This window comes from Saccopteryx leptura, chromosome 3 (genome assembly GCF_036850995.1).
Source record: "Saccopteryx leptura isolate mSacLep1 chromosome 3, mSacLep1_pri_phased_curated, whole genome shotgun sequence".
Classification (NCBI taxonomy): Eukaryota; Metazoa; Chordata; class Mammalia; order Chiroptera; family Emballonuridae; genus Saccopteryx; species Saccopteryx leptura.
In genome coordinates, this window is record NC_089505.1 from 80950619 (window position 1) to 80974321 (window position 23703).

A 23703-nucleotide genomic window follows, 5' to 3' on the forward strand; every position below is an offset into this window, starting at 1 on the left:
ATGGCCGAATCTTTCTTCTCTGAATTTGGCTTGTTGTGGTACCTGGGGGAGCTCAGAAAGGAAGAGTTCTGGAAATTTAAGGAGCTCCTCAAAGAAGAGCCTCTGAAATTCCAACTGCAGCCCATCCCGTGGCCTGAGCTGAAGAAGGCCTCGAGAGAGGACCTCGCAGCATTGTTGGACCAGCATTACCCAGGCAAATGGGCATGGGAGATCACACTGAGCCTGTTTCTGCAGGTCCATCGGCGCGATCTCTGGGCCAGGGCTCAAGATGAGATCAGAAGTAAGTGTGCAAGGTGAGGGGTGGGGCTCGTGGAGGCGGGGAAGGTGGCTCTACTGAGAGCTCACAGTCACGAAGGTGATACCGTCATGGATTCACGGTCACCCCGCCATCCACTGGGAACGGATGTGTGTTACGGATCAAGGGGAGACTTGGAGGTGGTGGAACTGTCACAAGCCAACTCGGCTCATACGTGGGCCAGCAATGGCCGGTGGGTGGGTGGTGTCTGAGACGGACTGTTTACCTAAGTGGTGTCCCCATTTTTCTGTTCCAAGTTGATTTGATGCTACCCCAGGAGATGACCTGGCACTTGGCATCTGCTGAGAGGGAATTGCCTATTTATGGTAGTTGTCTGTCCTTCTGACCGAACCCACATGAGGGACCGGGCAGCATCCTGACAGTAGGGAATCATTACAGAGAGTGAGTGCCCCCAGGTACACAGAAGCACCTTTTTTTTTTTTTTTTTTTTTTTTTTCATTTTTCTGAAGCTGGAAACAGGGAGAGACAGTCAGACAGACTCCCGCATGCGCCCGACCGGGATCCACCCGGCACGCCCACCAGGGGCGCCGCTCTGCCCACCAGGGGGCGATGCTCTGCCCATCCTGGGCGTCGCCATGTTGTGACCAGAGCCACTCTAGCGCCTGGGGCAGAGGCCACAGAGCCATCCCCAGCGCCCGGGCCATCTTTGCTCCAATGGAGCCTTGGCTGCGGGAGGGGAAGAGAGAGACAGAGAGGGAAAGCGCGGCGGAGGGGTGGAGAAGCAAATGGGCGCTTCTCCTGTGTGCCCTGGCCGGGAATCGAACCTGGGTCCTCCGCACGCTAGGCCGACGCTCTACCGCTGAGCCAACCGGCCAGGGCCAGAAGCACCTTTTGAGCATAATGTCTTTGCATCCTCACCATGGCTCTGGGGTTTGCAAGTGGGGAGACGCTCCTTGATTTTCCCAGAAAATATATGAAGAGGCGGTGAGTTCCAAGTCCCAGCAAACAAACAGATGACGTGTCAGACGCATCACTCTTTTTAACATTTCGCTGAGAGAGTCATCGAAGGCCGCAGGGGGCTGTGCCCAGTTTCACAGGCCCGCCTCTCGTTGATTTTTATCTAACTGTGGGAGTAGGCTTTTTGTTCTGATAGGTGAACTGAGACTTGGGTGGGTTACAGTAGCATGGAAGTCTCAGGGCAGAAGCAGCCAGACCATGGCGACCTTCTGGTTTATGGACCTGAGGTTAGTGACTTGCACCATCAATGGCGAAGGCAGTTCCTAAGCAGCAAGCCACCGTCAGGTCCACTTGCGACACTCCCCTAGCTTGGGTGTCTAAGGACATGACAAGCCCAAAAAGATTTAGAACATTTATTACTCGCCGCACAATGGGACATGTGAGATTCATGTGGACATCGGTTCCTCTTGACTCTGAGTGTCTCGGTGGGACTACAGAGGTGGGCTCAGGTGGCCAGTGTGCACAGAGTAGGTCTGTGTCTTAGGGGAGGGACCCGGAGATTCAGAGATCCTGATCTTAGGTCGCGACTGCTGACAACCCTGCCCCTTTCTTTCAGAGAGAGAGAGAGACAGACAGACACAGAGACAGAGACACTCACAGAAAATGAGAAACACAGTGAGAGACAGTGAGACAGAGAGAGAGACAGAGACAGAGAGATGAAGACAGTGAGACAGAGAGAGACAGAGAGACAAAGATAGTGCGACAGAGAGACAGAGACAGACATAGAGAGACATCTTTCCATCCCAAGGTATTTTCCAGTCATACGTCTTTTAACAAAGCCACCAGTGCCCTTTGCTCGGACGACACGCAGAAGTGTGTACCTTCTCTAGTGTGCACCTGTTCAGGGCCGGGCACGGTCCCTGTTGATATCTGTAGCTGTGTCCACCCCCTCTCCTGGGCTGCTTGGCCCTGGAAGGAACACAGAAAGGGCAGGTTGAAAGAATGACAGTCCAAGCGTGTGTCTCTGAAATCAGCTGCACTCAGCACAGGGCAGTAGAAACCGTCTTGGACTTTATGGTTTTTAAGACAGACACACGTGGGATAGACCCTGGACCCTGATGTTTATTCATGAGTCCACATTTGCTGGCTACCATTAAGTCCCTCAACATTTTCTTGTAAAGTGAGAGGAGAGTGAACCTTAGTGGATTTCTGAGGTGGCGGAAGACACAACAGCACTCGCAATGTCCTCGGCCCTGACCCCTGGCAGACGCTGTGTCCACCCTTCCAGTTTAAAATGTTGTCTCCATGTGTCCACCGCTTGGTGTAACCAGTAACACGGAGGTGGGCTTCCAGCTTCAGTCGGGTTCTTTCGTGGACAGAATTTCAGATGGATTCCAGTCCTAACCAAACAAAGGTAGCCACCCTGGTCATCCATGGATGGACATTCGTCCTCATGTGTGTGTTTAAGTCCATATGTAAGGGTTATTCTGAGTAACAAAGAATGAGTGCATTAAAAAAAATTAAAACAATCGGGTGGCTTTGGTTAATGACATTGTGTAAGTTGCATTATGCCAGACGTACAATTCTATATAATACGTCCTCTGTGCCTTGCACTGTGTGCTCACCACCCCAAGTCAAGTCTCCTCCTGTCACCATGTACCCCCCCCTTTACCCTCTTCTACCTGCCCCCATTCCCTTCCCTTCCCTTCTGGAAGCCATCATACTGTTGTCTGTGACCTTGTTTGCTGCTTTCCGTTTTACATCCCACAAATGAGTGAAATCGTACAGTCTTGTCCTTCCCTGTGTGATTTATTTCACTCAGCGTGATACTCTCTGAAGATCCATGCATGTGGTGGGCATGTGGCAATATTACATTTTTAAAAGAATTCCTGAAAATGTAGCATTCAAACTTTCCTTACTATTATGTTGGGGATTACAATGGAATTGTTTTAAGAGTTTTAGTTTGTATAGAATCATACATTGGTTATATTAGTTTCAGGTGTATATAATGTAGTGATTTGATGTTTTTAGACCTTATGGTGTGATCGCCCCACTGATTCTAGTAGTTGTCTGTCGTTGTATAGACTTATCGCAATCTTATTGATGATAGTCCCCTTTCTTCTCATCCACCCACCCCTTCCTTTCTAGTAACCACCCCTTTTGTCTCTGTTTCTATTTGTTTGTTTTTATTTTGTTTGTGTTTGTGTAGTAGACAACTCAGCAATTCTACTCTGGGTGTTTATCAAAAACACTCACTTGAAATAGATATATGTATTCCTATGTGCAGCATTATGACCAAGAGCCAAGCTATAGAAGCAACCCATGTGTCCATCAATAGAAGGTTGGATAAAGAAGATGTGGTGCATATATACAATGGAATATTACTCAGCCATAAAAATGTAAAACCTCACCATGTGCGGCCATATTGATGGATCTAGAAGGTATCACGCTAAGTGAAATAAGTCAGACAGAGAAAGATGAATTCCATAGGGTTTCACTTACAGTTCATCATTTTTCATGGCTGCGTAGTATTCCATGTCCACATGTACCACACCTTCTCTATCCCACCATCCTTTGTCTTCGTGATGGCGAATGAGTGGATGTTTAAAGACTGTCTTGTGTTCTGCCCTGTTTAACTCAGACAAGTTCAACCCCTATAAAAGTCACATGAAGGAAAAATTCCGTCTCATCTGGGACAACGAGACCTGCCTCCAAGTGCCTGATGACTTCTACACAGAAACCACCAAGACTGAGTACGAGGAGTTGTGTGCCGCATACGCAGCCCGCCCAGCAGCCGGGGACCCCTCCCTCTCAGTGGTCTTGGGGGGCCCGGAGGGGATCGGGAAAACAACCCTTTTGAGACGAGTGATGTTGGAGTGGGCAGAGGGACACCTGTGGGAGGATCGGTTCACCTTCATCTTCTTCCTGGCCGGCTGCGAGATGAACAGCACCCCAGAGACCAGCCTGGTGGAACTCCTGTCCAGGGACTGGCCCGAGGCTTCCGAGCCCATTGAAGCCATTCTCTCCCGGGCAGAGAGGATCCTGTTCATCGTGGATGGCTTCGAGGAGCTGAAGTTCACCCTGGACGCCAGTGACCTCTGTGATGACCCCGGACGGCGCCGGCCAACACCGGTGATCCTCAGCAGCTTGCTGCTAAAGCACCTGCTGCCAGAGTCATCCCTGCTGGTCTCCGTGGGCGAGCTAGGTTCGCGAAGAATGGCCTGCTTGTTGCAGCATCCCAGATCCATCACCCTCCCGGGACTCTCCGAACGGGACAGGGAGCTGTATTTCTCCCACTTCTTCCTGGGGAAGGACATAGTCTCCACAGCCTTCCGTCTGGTCAGGGACAACACGGCGCTGTTCATCCTGTGTCGCTACCCCCTGACGTGCTGGCTGATCTGCACCTGCCTGAAATGGCAGCAGGAGAGAGGGGACGCCCTGGGAGTTGTCTGCGGAAGCGCCACCAACCTCTACGCCTCCTTTGTCACCAGCGTGTGCAAATCGGGGCTCCAGGGCTGCCCACCCAGGCAGGGCCGAGCCCGGCTCCGAAGCCTGTGTGCCCTGGCGGTTGAGGGCATCTGGACCGACATGTTTGCCTTCCAGCCCGGGGACCTCAGGAGGAACGGGGTCTCGGAATCCGAGGCCACCAGGTGGCTGGACATGCGGCTCCTCCGGAGGAACGGGGACCAGTTCACCTTCTGCCACGCCTGCGTCCAGGAGTTCTGCGCTGCAGTCTGGTACCTGCTGCGACGGCCCCAGGACGGCAGCCCTCCCCCGGCTGTTGGGACTGTCACCCAGCTAGTCATGGCTTCCGTGGTGACAAAAGGAGGCCCCACGTACATGCAGCAGGTGGGGACCTACCTGTTCGGGCTCTGCAGCGAGGACACAGCCAGGCTGTTGGAGGCTGCCTTCGGCTTCCCGCTGTCCAAGAAGGTGAAGCAGGAGGTGGCCCGCTGCCTCTGGGGTTTCAGTCGCCGTGACCCCAACACGTCGGTGCTGAACTTTCAGGAGATGCTGAACAACCTGTTCGAGACCCAGGACAAAGCCTTCACTGCGCAGGTGATGAACTTCTTCCACAATGTGAACATTTACATCGGCAACGTGGACGACCTGTCCGTGTCTTCCTTCTGCCTCAGTCATTGCCGGAACGTGCAGAAGCTGCACCTGTGCGTAGAGAATGTGCTTTCAGAGAACTCGGAGGATGCCTTAGAGTAAGTCCACCTGCTACGACCCGCCCTGCCCCCCCCACCCCCTCACCTGTGGCTTGCTCCATTTCCTGTTGGGTATTTCACGGGTCCTTATACTTCTGTCCTTAAAAAAACCACAGCCATGCCTGACCAGGCGGTGGCGCAGTGGCTAGAGCGTTGGACTGGGATACCGAGGACCCAGGTTTGAGACCCCAAGGTCGCTAGCTTGAGCACGGGCTCATCTGGCTTAAGCAAAAGCTCACCAGCTTGGACCCAAGGTCTCTGGCTAGAGCAAGGGGTTACTCGGCTTGCTGTAGCCCCATGGTCAAGGCACATATGAGAAAGCAATCAATGAACAACTAAGGTGTCGCAATGAAAAACTAATGATTGATACTTCTTATCTCTCTCCGTTCCTATCTGTCTGTCCCTATCTCTCTCTCTCTCTGACTCTCTCTCTGTCTCTGTAAAAAAACAACAAAAAAAACAAACAAAAAACCCCAACAAATCATGGCCTTGGTACTCAAAGTTGCTAGCTCTGTGACCGTGAGTAGTGACTTCTGAAAGGTTTTCCATCTGTAGAAACATGGGGGAAATGTGTTAACTACTTCACAGAGCCGAGCTGAAATAGAAAGACAAGTAGGTTTTGTTGTTGTCATGACAACACTTTTGTTTTGTCTCATGGCATTTTATTTATTTTTATTTGTTAAAAACTAATTTTTTATTTTTTTGTATTTTTTTAAAGTGAGAAGTGGGGTGGCAGAGAGACAGACTCCCGTTTGTGCCCGACCGGGATCCACCCAGCATGCCCACCAGGAGGTGATGCTCTGCCCATCTGGGGCGTTGCTTTGTTGCAACCGGAGCCATTCTAGCATCTGAGGCAGAGGCCATGGAACCATCCTCAGCACCCAGGCCAACTTTGCTCCAGTGGATACTTGGTTGAGGGAGGGGAAGAGAGAGACAGAGAGGAAGGAGAGGGGGAGGGGTGGAGAAGCTGATGGGTGCTTCTCCTGTGTGCCCTGGCTGGGAATCAAACCTGGGACTTCCCCATACTGGGCCGATGCTCTACCACTGAGCTAGCCTGCCAGGGCTAATAACTAACTTTTTTAAAAAGAAGTTCTTCTTAAACAATTTTACTTATTGATTTTAGAGAGAGAGAGAGAGAGAAACATCAATTTGTTGTTCCACTTCTTTATGCATTCATTGGGTGATTCTTGTATGTATGTGCCCTGACCAGGGATCAAACCCACAACCTTGGTGAATCAGGACGGTGCTCTAATCCACCAAGCTACCCGGCCAGGGCTCATGGCATGTTAGCATATCCTGGTGCTTACACTGAGAAGGGGCTCTTGGAAGCTTCTGCCTAGTTTCCTCTGAATTTTTCTGTTTTATCTCTTTGCTGATTTTTAACTTGTTACCCTTTCATTGGGGTTAGATTATCAGCTTACACTTTAGCCCTCAAATACATTGCACCTTTCAAATTCATGTTTAAGTTAAAAAAAAATCTTGCCTGACCTGTGGTGGTGCAGTGGATAAAGCATTGACCTGGAACGCTGAAGTTGCCAGTTTGAAACCTGGGCTTGCCTGGTCAAGACACATATGGGAGTTGATGCTTCCTGCTCCTTCCCCCTTCTCTCTCTCTCTCTCTCTTTTTCTCTCTTTCCTCTCTAAAATGAATAAATAAAAGAAAATATAAAAAAATCTTAATTGTGATATAATTGACAAATAACAGCCTATTTATTTCAGCTGTACAACATAACGATTCAATATTTGTATATATTGCGAAATGGTCACAAATCTAGTTATTACCCATCACCATACAAAGTTGTAGAATTTTTTTTTTGTCTTGTGACGAGGACACTTAAGATCTAGTCTCTTGGCTCTGGCCAGTTAGCTCAGTGGTAGAGCGTCGGCCCTGGCGTGTGGAAGTCCCAGGTTCGATTCCCAGCCATGGCACACAGGAGATGCGCCCATTTGCTTCTCCACTCCTCCACTCCTCCCCCTCTCCTTCCTCTCTATCTCTCTCTTACCCTCCCACAGCTATGGCTCGATTAGAAAGAGTTCACCCCGGGTGCTGAGAATGGCCCTGGTTGCAACAGAGCAATGACCCAGATGGGCAGAGCATTGCACCCTAGTGGGCATGTCGGGTGGATCCTGTTTGGGCACATGCCAGAGTCTGACTCTCTGCCTCCATGCTTCACACTCACACACACACACACACACACACAAATATACATATATATAAAAATATAAATAGATATAAATATATATATTTATATATATCTAAACTCTAGTTGTCACCCTGTACATTACATCCCCAGGACTTATTTATTGTACACCTGTGCAGTCATGTTTTTGGACACAAAACCCATTCACCAATGGGTCACCCAGCACCAAGCTTTGTTTGCAATAACCAAGCACAATGACCCGAAAGAGGAGGAAATGGAGGCAGAATGTGATTGACTAGCCTGCCCAGGGCCCCACCACTAACAACGTGGTTCACAGGGGTTTTGATCCCATTGCTGTGGCCTCAGGGTCCCCTCTCTCAACCACTGTGCCACATGGACTCCGCTTACCTGTCTTCCCCCCTCCCTGGTCAGGCCTGGGTGTCCCTCCACTTGGAGGGGCTCTGGGAATGGCGTGCTTCCTGTTCTGAGAAGGTCTTGAGTTGAATTCAGCCCCTGTCCGTCCTCCTACAGTTACAACCAGAAACTCGCCTACTGGCGGGACATCTGCTCCGTGTTCACCACCAGCCAGGACTTCCAGACTCTGGATTTGTACAACTGCAGTTTCGATGAGGCCTCCCATGCGATCCTTTGGAAGGCGCTGGCACAGCCCACCTGCAAACTTCAAAAGTTGGTGTAAGTTGGATATCGGCCTCTTTTTTTTTTTTTTTTTTAAATAGGAGAGCTTCATTCTTTCCACTCTGGCTTTACAACAATTGAGTATATAGTTAGTATGTGCCCGACCAGGTGGTGGTGCAGTGAATAGAGCGTCAGACTGGGAGGCGGAGGACCCAGGTTCGAAAACCCCGAGGTCACCAGCTTGAGCGCGGCCTCATTTGGTTTGAGCAAGGCTCACCAGCTTGAGCCCAAGGTCACTGGTCAAGCAAGGGATCACTTGCTCTGCTGTACCTACCCCCCCCCAATCAGGGCACAAATAAGAAAGCAATCAATAAACATCTAAGGTGCCACAATGAAGAACTGGTGCTTCTCATCTCTCTCCCTTCCTGTCTATCTCTATCTGTTCCTCTCTCTGCCTCCCTCTGTCTCTGTCAAAAAAAAAAAAATTATAGGCGAGAGTAACCAGATTTCTCAAAACAGTGATGTGACCCTTTGTTGGATGGGTGGGTTCCAATTTCTCGTTCTTTGCAGGTACAGTTTTGCTTCTGATCTTGGAAATGGTATCGATTTCTTTAAAGCCATTCTTCACAGTGCTCATCTGACCTACCTGAACCTGCATGGCACCAATCTCTCCCAGGAGGAAGTCAGGCAGCTGTGTGAGACTCTGAAGCATCCCATGTGCAACATACAACAGCTCATGTAAGTGCCTGGGGTGTCGGTGAGGAAGAACATATATTCCCCCCTCCCCATGAGGACTTGGCAGTTTGAATGCACCCATTTCCATTCTTTCCTGCATCAGCCTCTGACTCGCATATCCATCACTTCTGTCACAGTATCTGCAAAAATGCTGATGAAGGGAGCCTGACCAGGCGGTGGCGCAGTGGATAGAGTGTTGGACTGGGATGCAGAGGACCCAGGTTCGAGACCCTGAGGTCGCCAGCTTGAGCGCGGGCTCATCTGGTTTGAGCAAAAGCTCACCAGCTTGGACCCAAGATCGTTGGCTCGAGCAAGGGGTTACTCGGTCTGCTGAAGGCCCACAGTCAAGGCACATATGAGAAAGCAATCAATGAACAACTAAGGTCTCACAACAAAAAACTGATGATTGATGCTTCTCATTCTCTGTTCCTGTCTGTCTGTCTCTGTCTATCCCTCTCTCTGACTCTTTCTGTCCCTATAAAAAAGATGCTAATGAGGGGAGATGGAGTCTGTTGGGCAAGGTGTCCTCTCAGAAAGGTCGTCTCATCCTCCCTGTCTGTGTGACCAGCTGACTTCTCACAGGCACCTTACCTGACTGCTCTTTTTTTTCCCCATATTTTTCTGAAGTGAGAAGTGGGGAGGCAGAAAGACAGTCTCTGGCATGTGCCTGACCGAGATCCACCCACATGCCCACCAGGGGGCGATGCTCTGCCCATCTGGGGTGTTGATCCGTTGTGGCCGAAACCATTCTAGCGCCTGAGGCGGAGGCCATGGAGCCATCCTCAGTGCCCGGGCCAACTTTGTTACAATGAAGCCTTGGCTACGGGAGGCAAAGAGAGAGATAGAGAGAAAGGAGAGGGGGAGGTGTAGAGAAGTTGATGGGTGCTTCTCCTGTGTGCCCTGGCCGGGAATCGAACCCGGGACTTCCACACACTGGGCCAATGTTCTACCACTGAGCCAACTGGCCAGGGCCCATCTGACTCTTCTTATGTCTGCCCTCAGCCAACCATGCCAAAACCAGAACCCCAAATATTTTCCCCTGAAGATATTTGTAGAAACGTAAAATAAGGAAGGATGCAATGACCACAAATATGATTGTCTAATGCAGCTGATGATGACATTGAGTCCAGAGGGGAAGTGACTGGTTTGCCTAAAATGATTTCTACTCTTTTTTTTAATTTAAAAACTTTTTAAAATTGGTTTGAGAGAGAGAGGAAGAAGAGATGAAAGGAGAGAGAGAGAGAGACATTGATTTGTTGTTCTATCTATTTATGGACGATGCTCTAACTAACTGAGCTACCCAGGCCAAGGCCTTTCTTTCTCTTAAAACTGATCTGGGATGATGCTCCCCTGGTTGGGTGATTTCTAGACAGGCTCAACCTATTTTTTTTTTTTTTTCAGTAGAAGGAACAAAGGGAAGGAATGGAAGTAGCAGTAAACAAAACCCGGAGGAGGCAGGTTCTGTGCATAAGAGTTGTTGGACCATTTAAGTTTACTGTAGCTCCTATTTACTGTTTGAGGTGTTTCCATACTTTTTTTTTTCTTTAAAAATAATTTTGTTTTTTAGTTTTGTTCTACAACAATTTTTTTTTTGTATTTTTCCGAAGTTAGAAGCGGGAGGCAGTCAGACTCCCACATGTGCCTGACCGGGATCTATCCAGCATGCCCACCAGGGGGTGATGCTCTGCCCATCTGGGGCATTTCTCTGCTGCAACCAGAGCCATTCTAGCGCCTGAGGCAGAGGCCATGGATCCATTCTCAGCGTGTGGGTCCAACCTTGCTCCAATGGAGCCTTGGCTGCGGGAGGGGAAGAGAGAGACAGAGGGAAAGGAGAAGGGGAAGGGTGGAGAAGCAGATGGGTGAGTGCTTCTCCTCTGTGCCCTGGCCAGGAATCGAACCTGGGACTTCCACATGCTGGGTCGACACTCTACTGCTGAGCCAACCATCCAGGGCCACAACAATTCTTTTATTATTTTTCTACTCTAGCTTTCTCTACTCAAGGGGAACTTGCAGAATTCCTGAGTATTTTTGCCCCATTTCATGTTATGCCATTTACAAAGAGTTTTATCTACTGTTCATTCACCTAAGTATTATTGGGTATCAGATATAGGAAAGCAGGAGTGAGTTGTCGAGATATCTTAGCTGGAAACTTGGCCTCTTTGGGGCAGACCAACTCTTCTCTTGACTTCAGTTTGGTAATGGATCTGAGAGGTCCTCAAAATCCGCTATTCTCTAGCCTAGTATTTCTCAACAAAGGGCCGTGTTGTCACTGTGGAGATGCCGGTGTCTGGGGATACTTTTGAACATCACAAACGCATGGGGAAAATGCTGCTGCCATCTAGTGGGTGGAGGCCTCAGATGCTGTTCAACTTCCTCCAATGCACAACAAAGAATCATCCAGCCCAAAATCCGGAAGTGCCAACAGTGAGAAACTGGCTCTGGCTCATGGGATGCCTTTTGAAGGTGCATTAGAGCTCAGACCCAGAGCTTTTCAACCTCAGGACTATTGACAAATAACCAGATAATCAGATTGAAGTCTGGATAACCCTTTGTTGTGGGGGACTGCCGGTAACAATGTGGAATGTTGAGCAGCATCCTGGCCTCCCCCCATTAGATGGCAGTGGTGTGCTTCTCCCCAGATGTGACAACCACAAATGTCTCCAGACACAGAGAAATGTCCTCTGGAAGTCAGTGATCACCCCTGTTGAGAACCATTGGCTCTGACTTGTTCCTAACTTCAGTGGAAAGTAACCAAAGGTTAACAAGGAGAGTTATGTAATTATATTTGCTTTTTTATTTAAAAAAAAATCTGGGCAGTGTACAGTGGATAGAGTGTCCACCTGGAATGCTGAGGACCCAGGTTTGAATCCTGGAAGTTGCCAGCTTTAGCGCGGGCCACCAGCTTGAATGTGGGATTGTCGACATGACCCCATGATCACTGGCTTGAGCCCAAGGTCACTGGCTTGAGACCAAAGGTTGCTGGCTTGAGCAAGGGGTCACTGGCTCATCTGGAGCCCCCAGTCAAGGCACATAAGAGAGAGCAATCAATGGATAACTAAGGTGCCGCAATGAAGAATTGATGCTTTTCATCCCTCTCCCTTCCTGTATATCCCTTTCTCCCTCTCTCTCTTTCTCATTAAAAAAAAAAAAAAAAAAGGCCCTGGCCGGTTGGCTCAGTGGTAGAGCGTCGGCCTGGCATGCAGAAGTCCCGGGTTCGATTCCCGGCCAGGGCACACAGGAGAAGCGCCCATCTGCTTCTCCACCCCTCCCCCTCTCCTTCCTCTCTGTCTCTCTCTTCCCCTCCCGCAGCCGAGGCTCCACTGGAGCAAAGATAGCCCGGGTGCTGGGGATGGCTCCTCGGCCTCTGCCCCAGGCGCTAGAGTGGCTCTGGTTGCAACAGAGCGACGCCCCGGAGGGGCAGAGCATTGCCCCCTGGTGGGTAGAGCGTCGCCCCCTGGTGGGCGTGCCGGGTGGATCCCGGTCGGGCGCATGCGGGAGTCTATCTGACTGTCTCTCCCCGTTTCCGGCTTCAGAAAAATACAAAAAAAAAAAAATCTGAAATGTGGACATTGAGTTGGCAGGTGTGAGATTAGAAGTCAGGGTGTGGTCCAAGACCAATTAAAAAATTTTAAAATAATTTTTATTTTTCCATGACAGTTGACATACAATATCATATTGGTTTCAGATATATACTCCAGTGGTTAAACATGATATAACTTACTAAGGGATCATCCTGATAAATCTCATACCCATCTGACACCATACATAGTTATTAGAATAAATATTATTGACTATTTTCCCTGTGCTATACTTTGCATCTATGTGACTGTTCTGTAACTACCCATCTGTACCTCTTAACCCCTTTACTTTTTTCATCTGGTCTCCCAATCATCCTCCCATCTGGCAGCTGTCAAAATGTCCTCTGTATCTATGATTCTGTTTCTGTTCTGCTTATTTATTTTGTTTTTTAGATTCAATTTTGATAGGTATGTATTTATTGCCATTTTATTGTTCATGTTTTTTATCTTCTTCTCTTCAAGAAGACCCTTTAACATTTCATGTACTACTGCTTTGGCAGTGAGGAGCTCCTTTCACTTCCTCTTGTCTGGGAAGCTTTTTATATGGCCTTTGATTCTAAGTGATAGTTTTGGTGGGTAGAGTCATCTTGGATGTACGTCCTTGCTTTTCATCACTTTGAATATTTCTTGCCAACCCTTTCTGGCCTGAAATGTTTCTGTTGAGAAATCAGTGGATAGTCTTATGGGAGCTCCCTCATAGGTAACTTTTCAATTCCACTTGATGTACAAGATTATAGTATACTAGAAAGCCCGGCGGTCATACAAAATGACTGCTGTTCTAGATATTATAAATTATAATTAAAATGATTTGTGCAAAGGTGTCTGCTAATTCAAACTGAATTACCCAGGGCAGGCGGCGAGGATGCCCCTTTGCTTAGTGCCCCACGGGGTTTCCCCCTTCTACTTGCTTAATTGCTTAAAGTAGAGTGCAATGAAGGAAACCACTGGTGGTACATTTCTTAAGAGCCACCGCTAGCTCAATAAATAAAGGTGATTTAAATAATAAAATATTAATTCACATGTCAAAGATCTCTTTGTACACACCATTTCTTGTGTAGATCTTTCCATCATTTTTTATATAAATAAATTTTTATTAATGTTAATGGGATGACATTAATAAATCAGGGTACATATATTCAAAGAAAACATGTCTAGGTTATCTTGTCATTAAATTATGTTGCATACCCCTTGCCCAGAGTCACCCTCTATCTAGTTTTCTCTGTGCCCCTCCCCCTCCCCCTAACTCTCTCCCTCCCTCCCTCCTGCTTCCTCCCTCCCCCCACCCCTGGTAACCACCACATTCTTGTCCATGTCTCTTAGTCTTGTTTTTATGTTCCACCAATGTATGGAATCATGTAGTTCTTGTTTTTTTCTGATTTACTTATTTCACTCCATATAATGTTATCAAGATCCCACCATTTTGCTGTAAATGATCTGATGTCATCATTTCTTATGGCTGAGTAGTATTCCATAGTGTATATGTGCCACATCTTCTTTATCCAGTCTTCTTTTGAAGGGCTTTTTGGTTGTTTCCATGTCTTGGCCACTGTGAACAGTGCTGCAATGAACATGGGGCTACATGTGTCTTTACGTATCAATGTTTCTGAGTTTTTGGGGTATATACCCAGTAGAGGGATTGCTGGGTCATAAGGTAGTTCTATTTGCAGTTTTTTGAGGAACCACCATACTTTCCTCCGTAATGGTTGTACTACTTTACAGTCCCACCAACAGTGGATGAAGGTTCCCTTTTCTCCGCAGCCTCTCCAACATTTGCTATTACCCGTCTTGTTGATAATAGCTAATCTAACAGGGGTGAGGTGGTATCTCATTGTAGTTTTGATTTGCATTTCTCTAATAACTAATGAAGCTGAGCATCTTTTCATATATCTGTTGGCCATTTGTATTTCTTCCTGGGAGAAGTGTCTGTTCATGTCCTCTTCCCATTTTTTTATTGGATTGTTTGTTTGTTGTTGAGTTTTATGAGTTCTTTGTAAATTTTGGATATTAGGCCCTTATCTGAGCTGTTGTTTGAAAATAACATTTCCCATTTAGTTGGCTGTCTGTTTATTTTGATATCAGTTTCTCTTGCTGAGCAAAAACTTTTTATTCTGATGTAGTCCCATTCATTTATCTTTGCCTTCACTTCTCTTGCCATTGGAGTCAAGTTCATAAAATGTTCTTTAAAACCCAGGTCCATGAGTTTAATACCTATGTCTTCTTCTATGTACTTTATTGTTTCAGGTCTTATATTTAGGTCTTTGATCCATTTTGAATTAATTTTAGTACACGGGGACAGGCTGTAGTCGAGTTTCATTTTTTTGCATGTGGCTTTCCAGTTTTCCCAACACCATTTGTTGAAGAGGCTTTCTTTTCTCCATTGTGTGTTGTTGGCCCCTTTATCAAAGATTATTTGACCATATATATGTGGTTTTATTTCTGGGCTTTCTATTCTGTTCCATTGGTCTGAGTGTCTATTTTTCTGCCAATACCATGCTGTTTTGATTTATCGTGGCCCTATAATATAGTTTAAAGTCAGGTATTGTAATGCCCCCAGCTTCATTCTTTTTCCTTAGGATTGCTTTGGCTATTCGGGGTTTTTTATAGTTCCATATAAATCTGATGATTTTTTGTTCCATTTCTTTAAAAAATGTCATAGGAATTTTGATGGGAATTGCATTAAATTTATATATTGCTTTGGGTAATATGGCCATTTTAATTATATTTATTCTTCCTATCCAAGAACAAGGAATATTTTTCCATCTCATTGTGTCTTTTTCTATTTCTCTTAACAATGCCTTGTAGTTTTCGTTATATAGGTCCTTTACATTCTTTGTTATGTTTATTCCTAGGTATTTTATTTTTTTTGTTGCAATCGTGAAGGGGATTTTTTTTTTAGTTCGTTTTCTAATATTTCATTGTTGGCATATAGAAAGGCTATGGACTTTTGTATGTTATTTTTGTATCCTGCGACCTTACTGTACTGGTTTATTGTTTCTAGTAATCTTTTTGTGGAGTCCTTCGGGTTTTCGATGTATAGGATCATATCATCAGCAAAAAGTGATTCCTTTACTTCTTCTTTTCCGATATGGATGCCTTTTATTTCTTTGTCTTGTCTGATTGCTCTGGCCAGAACTTCTAGCACCATGTTAAATAAGAGTCTTTCCATCATTTTTAAGCTCGCCTTGCAGAGGACCATCAATTATTTTTAATTTTACATCCGTTCTTTCATGAACTCTTTTTTTTTTTTTTTGTATTTCTCTGAAGCTGGAAACAGGGAGAGACAGACAGACTCCCGCATGTGCCTGACCGGGATCCACCTGGCACGCCCACCAGGGGCGACGCTCTGCCCACGAGGGGGCGATGCTCTGCCCCTCCGGGGTGTCGCTCTGCTGTGACCAGAGCCACTCTAGCGCCTGGGGCAGAGGCCAAGGAGCCATCCCCAGCGCCCGGGCCATCTTTGCTCCAATGGAGCCTTGGCTGTGGGAGGGGAAGAGAGAGACAGAGAGGAAGGAGGGGGGGTGGAGAAGCAAATGGGTGTGTCTCCTGTGTGCCCTGGCCGGGAATCGAACCCGGGTCCCCCGCATGCCAGGCCGACACTCTACCGCTGAGCCAACCGGCCAGGGCCCTTTCACGAACTCTTGAACAGGCAACATAAAGTTGACCGTGTCCAAATGCAGGCTCATATTCATGTCACCAGAGGAGTGCTCAAAAATTAAAGTTTCTCCGTTTGAAACTGTTTTAATCCTTTTTGCGTTTCGGTCAGCATTACTCTGTCGTTTTTTTTGCATTTCTCTCCTGCCTTTGTTCAAGGGACTCATTTTGTCGAGACAGGCTTTTTTGTCTTGCATCTGAGGCAAGCCTTGTTTCTCTATGCTCATCAGTCTCATTTTGCTGAGAAAGACGCATTGCTCTGTGACTGAAGCAAGCCTTGTCTTTCTTTGCTCAGTGGTTTCTTTTTGTGGAGAAAGCTGTTTTTGTGCAGCTTTAGCTCCTTTTCTCTTCTCTTCAGTGTTGTATTTTCTAGGAGGCATTCTTAAAAGAAATTACGTTAAGACGTAGTTTTTATGTAAAACAGATGATTGCCAATGCAAACAAATGTTCACCTTCCCCCTGACCCGCTCAATTTGTGTTCAGCCGTGGCAACTTCACCCCATTGGCTAGTACAGTTACGCAAGCAACCAATAAGCTATTGGCAACAAACAGACACTTAAGCTGCATATAATAAAGATTAGTTTCAGGTACATAGCATAGTGATTAGACTTTTATATACCTTATGAAGTGATCTTCTCAATAATTGTAGTCCCCACATGACACCATACATAATTATTTTTATATATATATATATATATATATATATATATATATATATATATGTGAGAGGAGGGGAAGAGGAGGAACAGATTCCCACATGCACCTGTACTGGGATCCACCTGGCAAGCCCACTAGGGGGCGATACTCTGCCCATCTGGGGTGTCGCTTTGTTGCAACCAGAGCCAGTTTTTTAGCACCTGAGGTAGAGACCATGGAGCTGTCCTCAGTGCCCAGGCCAACTCACTCCAATTGAGCGATGGCTGCAGGAGGGGAGGAGAAGAGAGAGAGAGAGAGAATCGAGAGGGGGGGAGGGTGGAGAAGCAGATAGTCACTTCTCTTGTGTGCCCTGACCGGGAATCAAATCTGGGACCTCCACACACCAGCCAGCCGACGCTCTACCACTGAGTCAAACAGCCAAGGCCTATTACAATATTATTGACTATACTTTCTGTGCTGCACTTTATACTCCCATGACTGTTCTGTAAATACTGATCTCTATTTCTCAATCCCCTCTCCCCTTCCACCCGGCCCCACAACTCCCTTCCCACATGCCCCACCATCTGTCTATTCTCCGTATCTGTGAGTCTGTTCCTGTTGGTCAATACGCCCTGTGACCCCTCTGCTCACACCCTGTGTCTCACCTACAGGTTGGGGAAGTGCGACATCACGGAGGAAGCCTGCGAAGATGTCGCCTCCATCCTGGTCTGCAACCAGAAGCTGAAGCTGCTCTCCCTGGTGGAGAACCCCGTGAAGAACAGAGGTGCCATGCTTCTGTGCGAGGCTCTGCAGCACCCATGCTGCTCCCTGGAGATACTGTTGTAAGTTGGTCTGCCCGGACGTGTGATCGCCGTACGCTCAGTTGTCAAGGTGACCGAATGCTCACCGAGCAGGGGGCTGCGGAGGGGAGCCTATAGACAGGCCTGAGCTAGCTCTCCAGCCTCCGCAGCTCCATGTGTAAAAATGGGGTGCATGCACACGCTTGCCCCCTATAGGCACCACGAGGCTGGATTCAGGAGATGCCAGCTGGTTCCTAGGTGCTTGGCCTTGAATTTGCAGCCAGATGAATCCTCGTTGTCATGACGAGGGACACTGTGTCTGTAAGTGTGCTCGGTGCTGGGGAAGTGAGAGTGGAAATCATTAAGAAAAATGAAGTCAGGTCTGACCCGGTGGTGTCGCAGTGGATGGAGCGTTGGACTGGGATGCGGAGGACCCAGGTTCGAAACCCCGAGGTCTCTGGCTTGAGCGTGGGCTCATCTGGTTTGAGCAAGGCTCACCAGCTTGGACCCAAGGTCGCTGGCTTGAGCAAGGGGTCGCTCTGTCTGCTGTAGACCCCGGTCAAGACACATATGAGAAAGAAATTAGTGAACAACTAAGGTGTCACAACGAAGAATTGATGCTTCTCATCTTTCTCCCTTCCTGTCCCTCTCTCTGTTTCTCTCTGTCTCTGTCACACAAAAAAAGGAAAAAAAGGATTCACGTGATTCCTCTGAGGCCCGGGGCTTCATATGTTCTGTGTTATCACCAGGCACCCTCCCTTGTCTCAGTTTCTGTCTTGCATCTGGTATAGAAGGCGGACAGCGTCCTCTGCTGGGGTGTGTGGCTGGGGTAGCAGCAGCATTTGTGCTTGATTAGCCTCTGAGGCCACACAAGAAATGTAGCGTTAAATCCTGCAAAATTCTGTGGTGTCTTAAAGGGCGACAGGTGCAGGAACACCCATGTCCATGGGAGCAGTTGAGTCATTTAGAAGCAACGCTTTTATTTGTGCATGTGTGCATGCTCAGGTGTGCATGTGTGTATAGATGCATGCAATGCACACACACACACAGTGGCATTTGGTTAGAGTATCATCTCGATCCACCAGCGTTTGGGTTTAATTTCCGGTCAGGGCACATCCAAGAGTCAACCAATGAATGCATGAATAAGTGCAACAGCAAATTGATGTTTCTCTCTCTCTCACTCACTCTTTCTTTCTTCCTCTCTCTCTCTCTAAAAAGCCATTAAATTAAAAACATTTTTTTATTCAGATGGTAATCTAGATTATTTTTAAAATTTTAAAGAGAGAAGGGGAATGAGAGATACAGACAGGAACATCAATCTGTTCCTGTCCGTGCCCTGACTGGGGATCGAACTAGCAACCTCTGCACTCCAGGACGATGCTCTAACCAACCCAGCTATCCAGCCAGGGTAATCCAGATTAATTTAAAATGGGAGAAAGTGAAAGAACACCCATGGAGGTGTTCAGAGGGGCTGTGAGTCTGGAGTAGTGAGTCATTGGGAAGTTATATTATGCAACCAGTAAAGTATTAACCAATTTTCAAAATGCTTATTTTATTGGAACAAAGTATGAATTAGATGCCTATTGTCTAATCTCAAAAATCAGAAGAGCTAGAAAGGAAGAACACCCACAAGGGAGTGGTGTTTGCCAGAGGTCACGATCTCAGGTGCTCCTGAAAGAGAAAGGGTCAGATAACAGGCGTGAGTGAGGGGCTGGCAGGGGTGACAGTGACATGCACAGGGCCTGCCCCACCCAAGGGGCACTCTCTGTCCCCTTATACTTGTCTTTGCCACGAGACCGTGGGCTGTGGCTTGTCTGAGGTAGCTAGAAAGTGTGGAATTCCATGTGACATCTCTAGGTTGTGACATGTTGACTGCTAATTTTTTTTTTAAATGTTTAACATGATGCCAACTAAACCAGATACATCCAGGATGTCATATTGAGTTCTGAGCGACTTCTACCTTAGGCTTCTTGTTATGTTCCAAATTCCCAACAGTGCATATGCAAGAACCCATAAAGATACAGTTTATTTTTATTTTTTAGTGACAGAGAGAGAGAGACAGAGAGGGACAGCGAGAGGAACAGATAGGGACAGAGAAGAAGGGAGAGAGATGAGAAGCATTAGTTCTTCATTGTGGTACTTTAGTTGTTCATTTATTGCTTTCTCATATGTGCCTTAACCAGGGGGTTACAGCAGAGCGATTGACCCCTTGCTCAAGCCAGCGACTATTGGGTCATGTCTATGATCCCACGCTCAAGCCAGCGACCCTGCACTCAAGCTGGTGACCTTGGGGTTTTGAACCTGGGTTCTCTGCATCCCAGTCCAACGCGCTATCCCCTGTGCCACTGCCTGATCAGGCAACACAGTTTAATTTCAAATATTAAAAAAAAAATCATGTGAAATAGGATGTCATCCAGTACATCACACTAAACGAGTCAGCAAGCTGTGTCACCTGAGAAGGGGTGGCTTTGCCCGAGGTCACCCAGCTGGAGTGGAGCCCTGACTTAGAGTTGGAATCTGAGATTCTGTTCCCCAGTTGGGGACTCCGTCTTCCACCTTCTTGCCTTTGTATTTTTACAGCTGCTTTGCATTTTACCCCTATTTGTCTCAGGTGACTATGGAGTACAAGGAATGATAGAGATTCTGCACGTGGCTTCAGAAAAGATGACCACGTAGAGCGTCAGCAGGCGGATGCATTGGTTGTGTGTGTGCCTCTCTCTGCAGGTTGCAGTACGGTTGCCTGACTTCTGTCGCCTGTGACTACATTTCCCAAGCCCTTTTGTGCAACAAATCTCTGTCCGTTCTTGATCTGGGGTCCAACTTCCTGGAAGATGGTGGGGTGGCGTCTCTGTGTAAAGCGCTGAAGCAGCCAAGCTGCAGCTTACAGCAGTTGTGGTAGGTCTGCTTATGACTTAATTCCAATGTCAGCTTCTTCCTCTTCCTCTTCCTCTTCCTTCCTCCTCCTCCTTCTCCTCCTCCTCCTCTTCTTCTTCCTCTTCTCCTTTCTTCTTCTTCTCTTTTATACTGGTATCCTGAGGAGGAAACAGGATGGGGGAAAATCATGGGGTCTGCTGAAAAAAAAAAAAAGGCTAAGCGTGGACCCCGCCTGGCACTTCTAGAAATGCCCAGTGGTGCGCTGATGTGGGTATGTCTTAATTAAAGGATTCGCCAGTCCATTTGGGACATGCTACTCGATGGTTGAGTCTCTGGTCTCAGGGAGACTGGAAATGGAGCCCTCAGTGCCCAAGACTAGTTAGGTGAACTTGTGAGGGTTCCTCACCTCTCCCCATGTGCAACATGGGGGTAAATTACATGCCCTGCCTGAAAGAACTGAGGGAATGATGGACATACAGAACTATCATCAGTGACTTGCCTGGGACAAGAACGATAAACGATAGTAGGAGACACATCACGAAAGTCATGCATGCCTCCTGTAGGTACTAGAAGCTCTTCTGGGTAGATGAGGGAAGTGCTGAATGAGATGCTCCATCATCCGGTTTCCACGGAAGTCGATGTTGTGGAGTTTCACATACACACGTATATCTGCATACACAAAAGTGCATGAACACATATGTGAGTGTGAGGCTGCACGTAAGTGTGAATTGAGTGTTTTCTCAATCTTGGCACTTATAAGTACTGTGGGGACTCGTGAGCTTAAATACAGCACAGAGACTGGGACATGATATTATATAAAATACTCAGGGAATTCCTCAGCAAAAGCTGACAATTGTGTGGATTGATATGAAGGGTATGATGGGTAGCCTTACTGGTATTTGAGTCAAGAGCATCCCAAAACAGCAAGGAAAAGAAGAGCAGAGGGGCCCTGGGCAGAGAGATCATGAGGACAGGAAAAAGGCAGGGAGCCCAGGGTGTTAGCTTGAGAAGAAGGAACTGAGAAGTTATAGGGTCTTCACCATCACATCATCACCATCAACACCATCAGCACTGTCGCCATGACCACCATGACCATTATCATCCATATCACCATCCTCATCATCACCACCATCTCCAACGTACACTATCATCACCATCTCCATCATCATCATCACCATCTCCATCATCATCATCACCATCATCAGCATCATCATCATCATCATCATCATCATCGTTGTTATCATCTCAAAAGAACTTGGGCTTTTTATCCTTCATATCAGCACGTGAAAATTAGCTGAGGCACTCAAGATTGAACCTCATAATAGTATCTATTTGTGTGTGTGTGTGTGTGTGTTTATCCCTCAGGTTGATAGGTTGCTACCTCACTCCTGCTTGCTGCGAGGACCTCTCTGCGGTTATTATTAGCAATGAAAACCTGAAGACCCTGAAACTGGGAAACAATAAAATACAAGATGCCGGTGTCCAACGGTTATGTGAAGCTCTAAAGCATCCTAACTGCAAACTAGAAAATCTTGGGTGAGTGTTTACTGAGTGTCTTAGGAGAAGTCTCCCCTATTTCAAAAACAGGAGCGGCTGGAGGATTCATTGGACTGAAGGAAAGCAGGTTTAAAAACAAGTGGGGTCTTGAAAAACATCGAAAGTAAAATGTTGTCCTGGGAAACAAGGGTTTCTCCATCTTGGCACTGTTGAAATTTGGGGACTGAATAGTTCTTTGCTGTGATGGAGAGGGAGGACTGTCCTGTGCATTGTCGGATGTTTAGCTGCATCCTGGCTTCTTTTTACCCATGATATGCCAGTTCGCATCCCCTGGTGTGTTGAATATCTCCAGCCATTGCCACATGTTCCCCAGCGGGGGCACAGTGGTCCCAGTAGAGAGCTGCCGGTTTAGAATGTAAAGTCTCCTGCTCAGAGGCATGGAATTAGCATCTCACCATGGTGTGCCTTCCAGTTCACCCAAAGCTGGGGCGGTTTCTTTGGTGTGTGTGTGTCCCTCTTGCAGGCTGGAAATATGTCAGCTCACCTCTGCCTGTTGTGAGGACCTGGCCTGGGCTCTCATTGTCTGCAAATCACTGAGGGGCCTGAACCTGGACTGGAATAGCTTTGACCATGACGGGATGGTCATACTGTGTGATGCCTTGTGCCACCCAGACTGTGTCCTGCAGCTGCTCGGGTGAGTGGATGTTTCCCTGGGTGGTGAGTGACCTCAGAGTGATGTTCGTCTACAGGGCAGGTTGGCTGAGCTCTTGTACGATGGACATTTGGGCTGCAGAGTTCTTCATTGGGGGGAGCTCTGCTGTGCATTGTGGGATGTTAGCAGCATCCCTGGTCTCTACCTGCATGTCCCACACCCCTAGCACCTCCCTTCAGTCACGACAATCAGAAATGGAAACATCAAAGTTGCCAAGAGATCAGACTTAACTATTCTCACCACGAAAAGGAAATTGTAATTATGTGACATGATGGAGGGCAGGATGTTGCAATATATAGATGTATCCGACCAACGCATTGTGTACCTTAAACATATACCATATTACGTGTCAATCAAATCGCAAGAAAAATCAATTGATTTAAAAAATACTGGTGATTATATTCATTCCCGGAAGTTAGGAATATATCTTTAGACATTGTTGAATGTTCCCAAGAGGCAAAATTTCCCCAGGCAAGAACCACATTTTTTGTTGTTTTTTTTTTTACTAGAAATAACCACCTTATACTTACATTGCCCAAAATGATACAATCCCAGCTTAGAGGTGGGAGGGGTTCTATAAAGACGTGAGCAGAGTCTTGACCCAGAAGTCCATTCCTAAATCAAGAGTAGCAGTTAGTATTATTCTGAACATTATATTTTCACTTAAGAGTATATATGATGGACACCTGTAGAGTGAGTATTTGAATGCCTTCCAGATGTTGGGCTCCCAGGTGAACAAAATGGTTCACATCTCTAGTGTTCGTATCCCCTATTCTATGGAAGAGATCTGTGCTTTCTCTGCACCTTCGATGCAGTTCTCCCAGTCTTAATCTAGGGAAGAAGGGCATGAAGACAATTAGGGGGCCAAATATGTCTGTCTTCTCAGGCTGGAAAAATCTGCATTTGATGAGGAAACCCAGCTTCTGCTGAAAGCTGTGGAAGAGAGAAAAACCCACCTGACCATTGTCCACCAACCTTGGAAAAGGGACGAGCTCAGTATGAAAGGTTCCCTCATCTGA

The 23703-nt window shown here is 47.1% G+C and overlaps 1 protein-coding gene across 1 annotated transcript; it reads left to right on the plus strand.

Annotated features, from left to right (window-relative positions):
• NLRP9 (NLR family pyrin domain containing 9) lies at positions 1 to 23703 on the plus strand. The gene is made up of 9 exons (XM_066371968.1): positions 1 to 280; positions 3855 to 5424; positions 8097 to 8258; positions 8778 to 8939; positions 17473 to 17643; positions 20326 to 20496; positions 21841 to 22011; positions 22496 to 22666; positions 23571 to 23703. Exons 1-9 carry the CDS (start codon positions 1 to 3, stop codon positions 23701 to 23703), a joined length of 2991 nt encoding a protein of 996 aa, XP_066228065.1.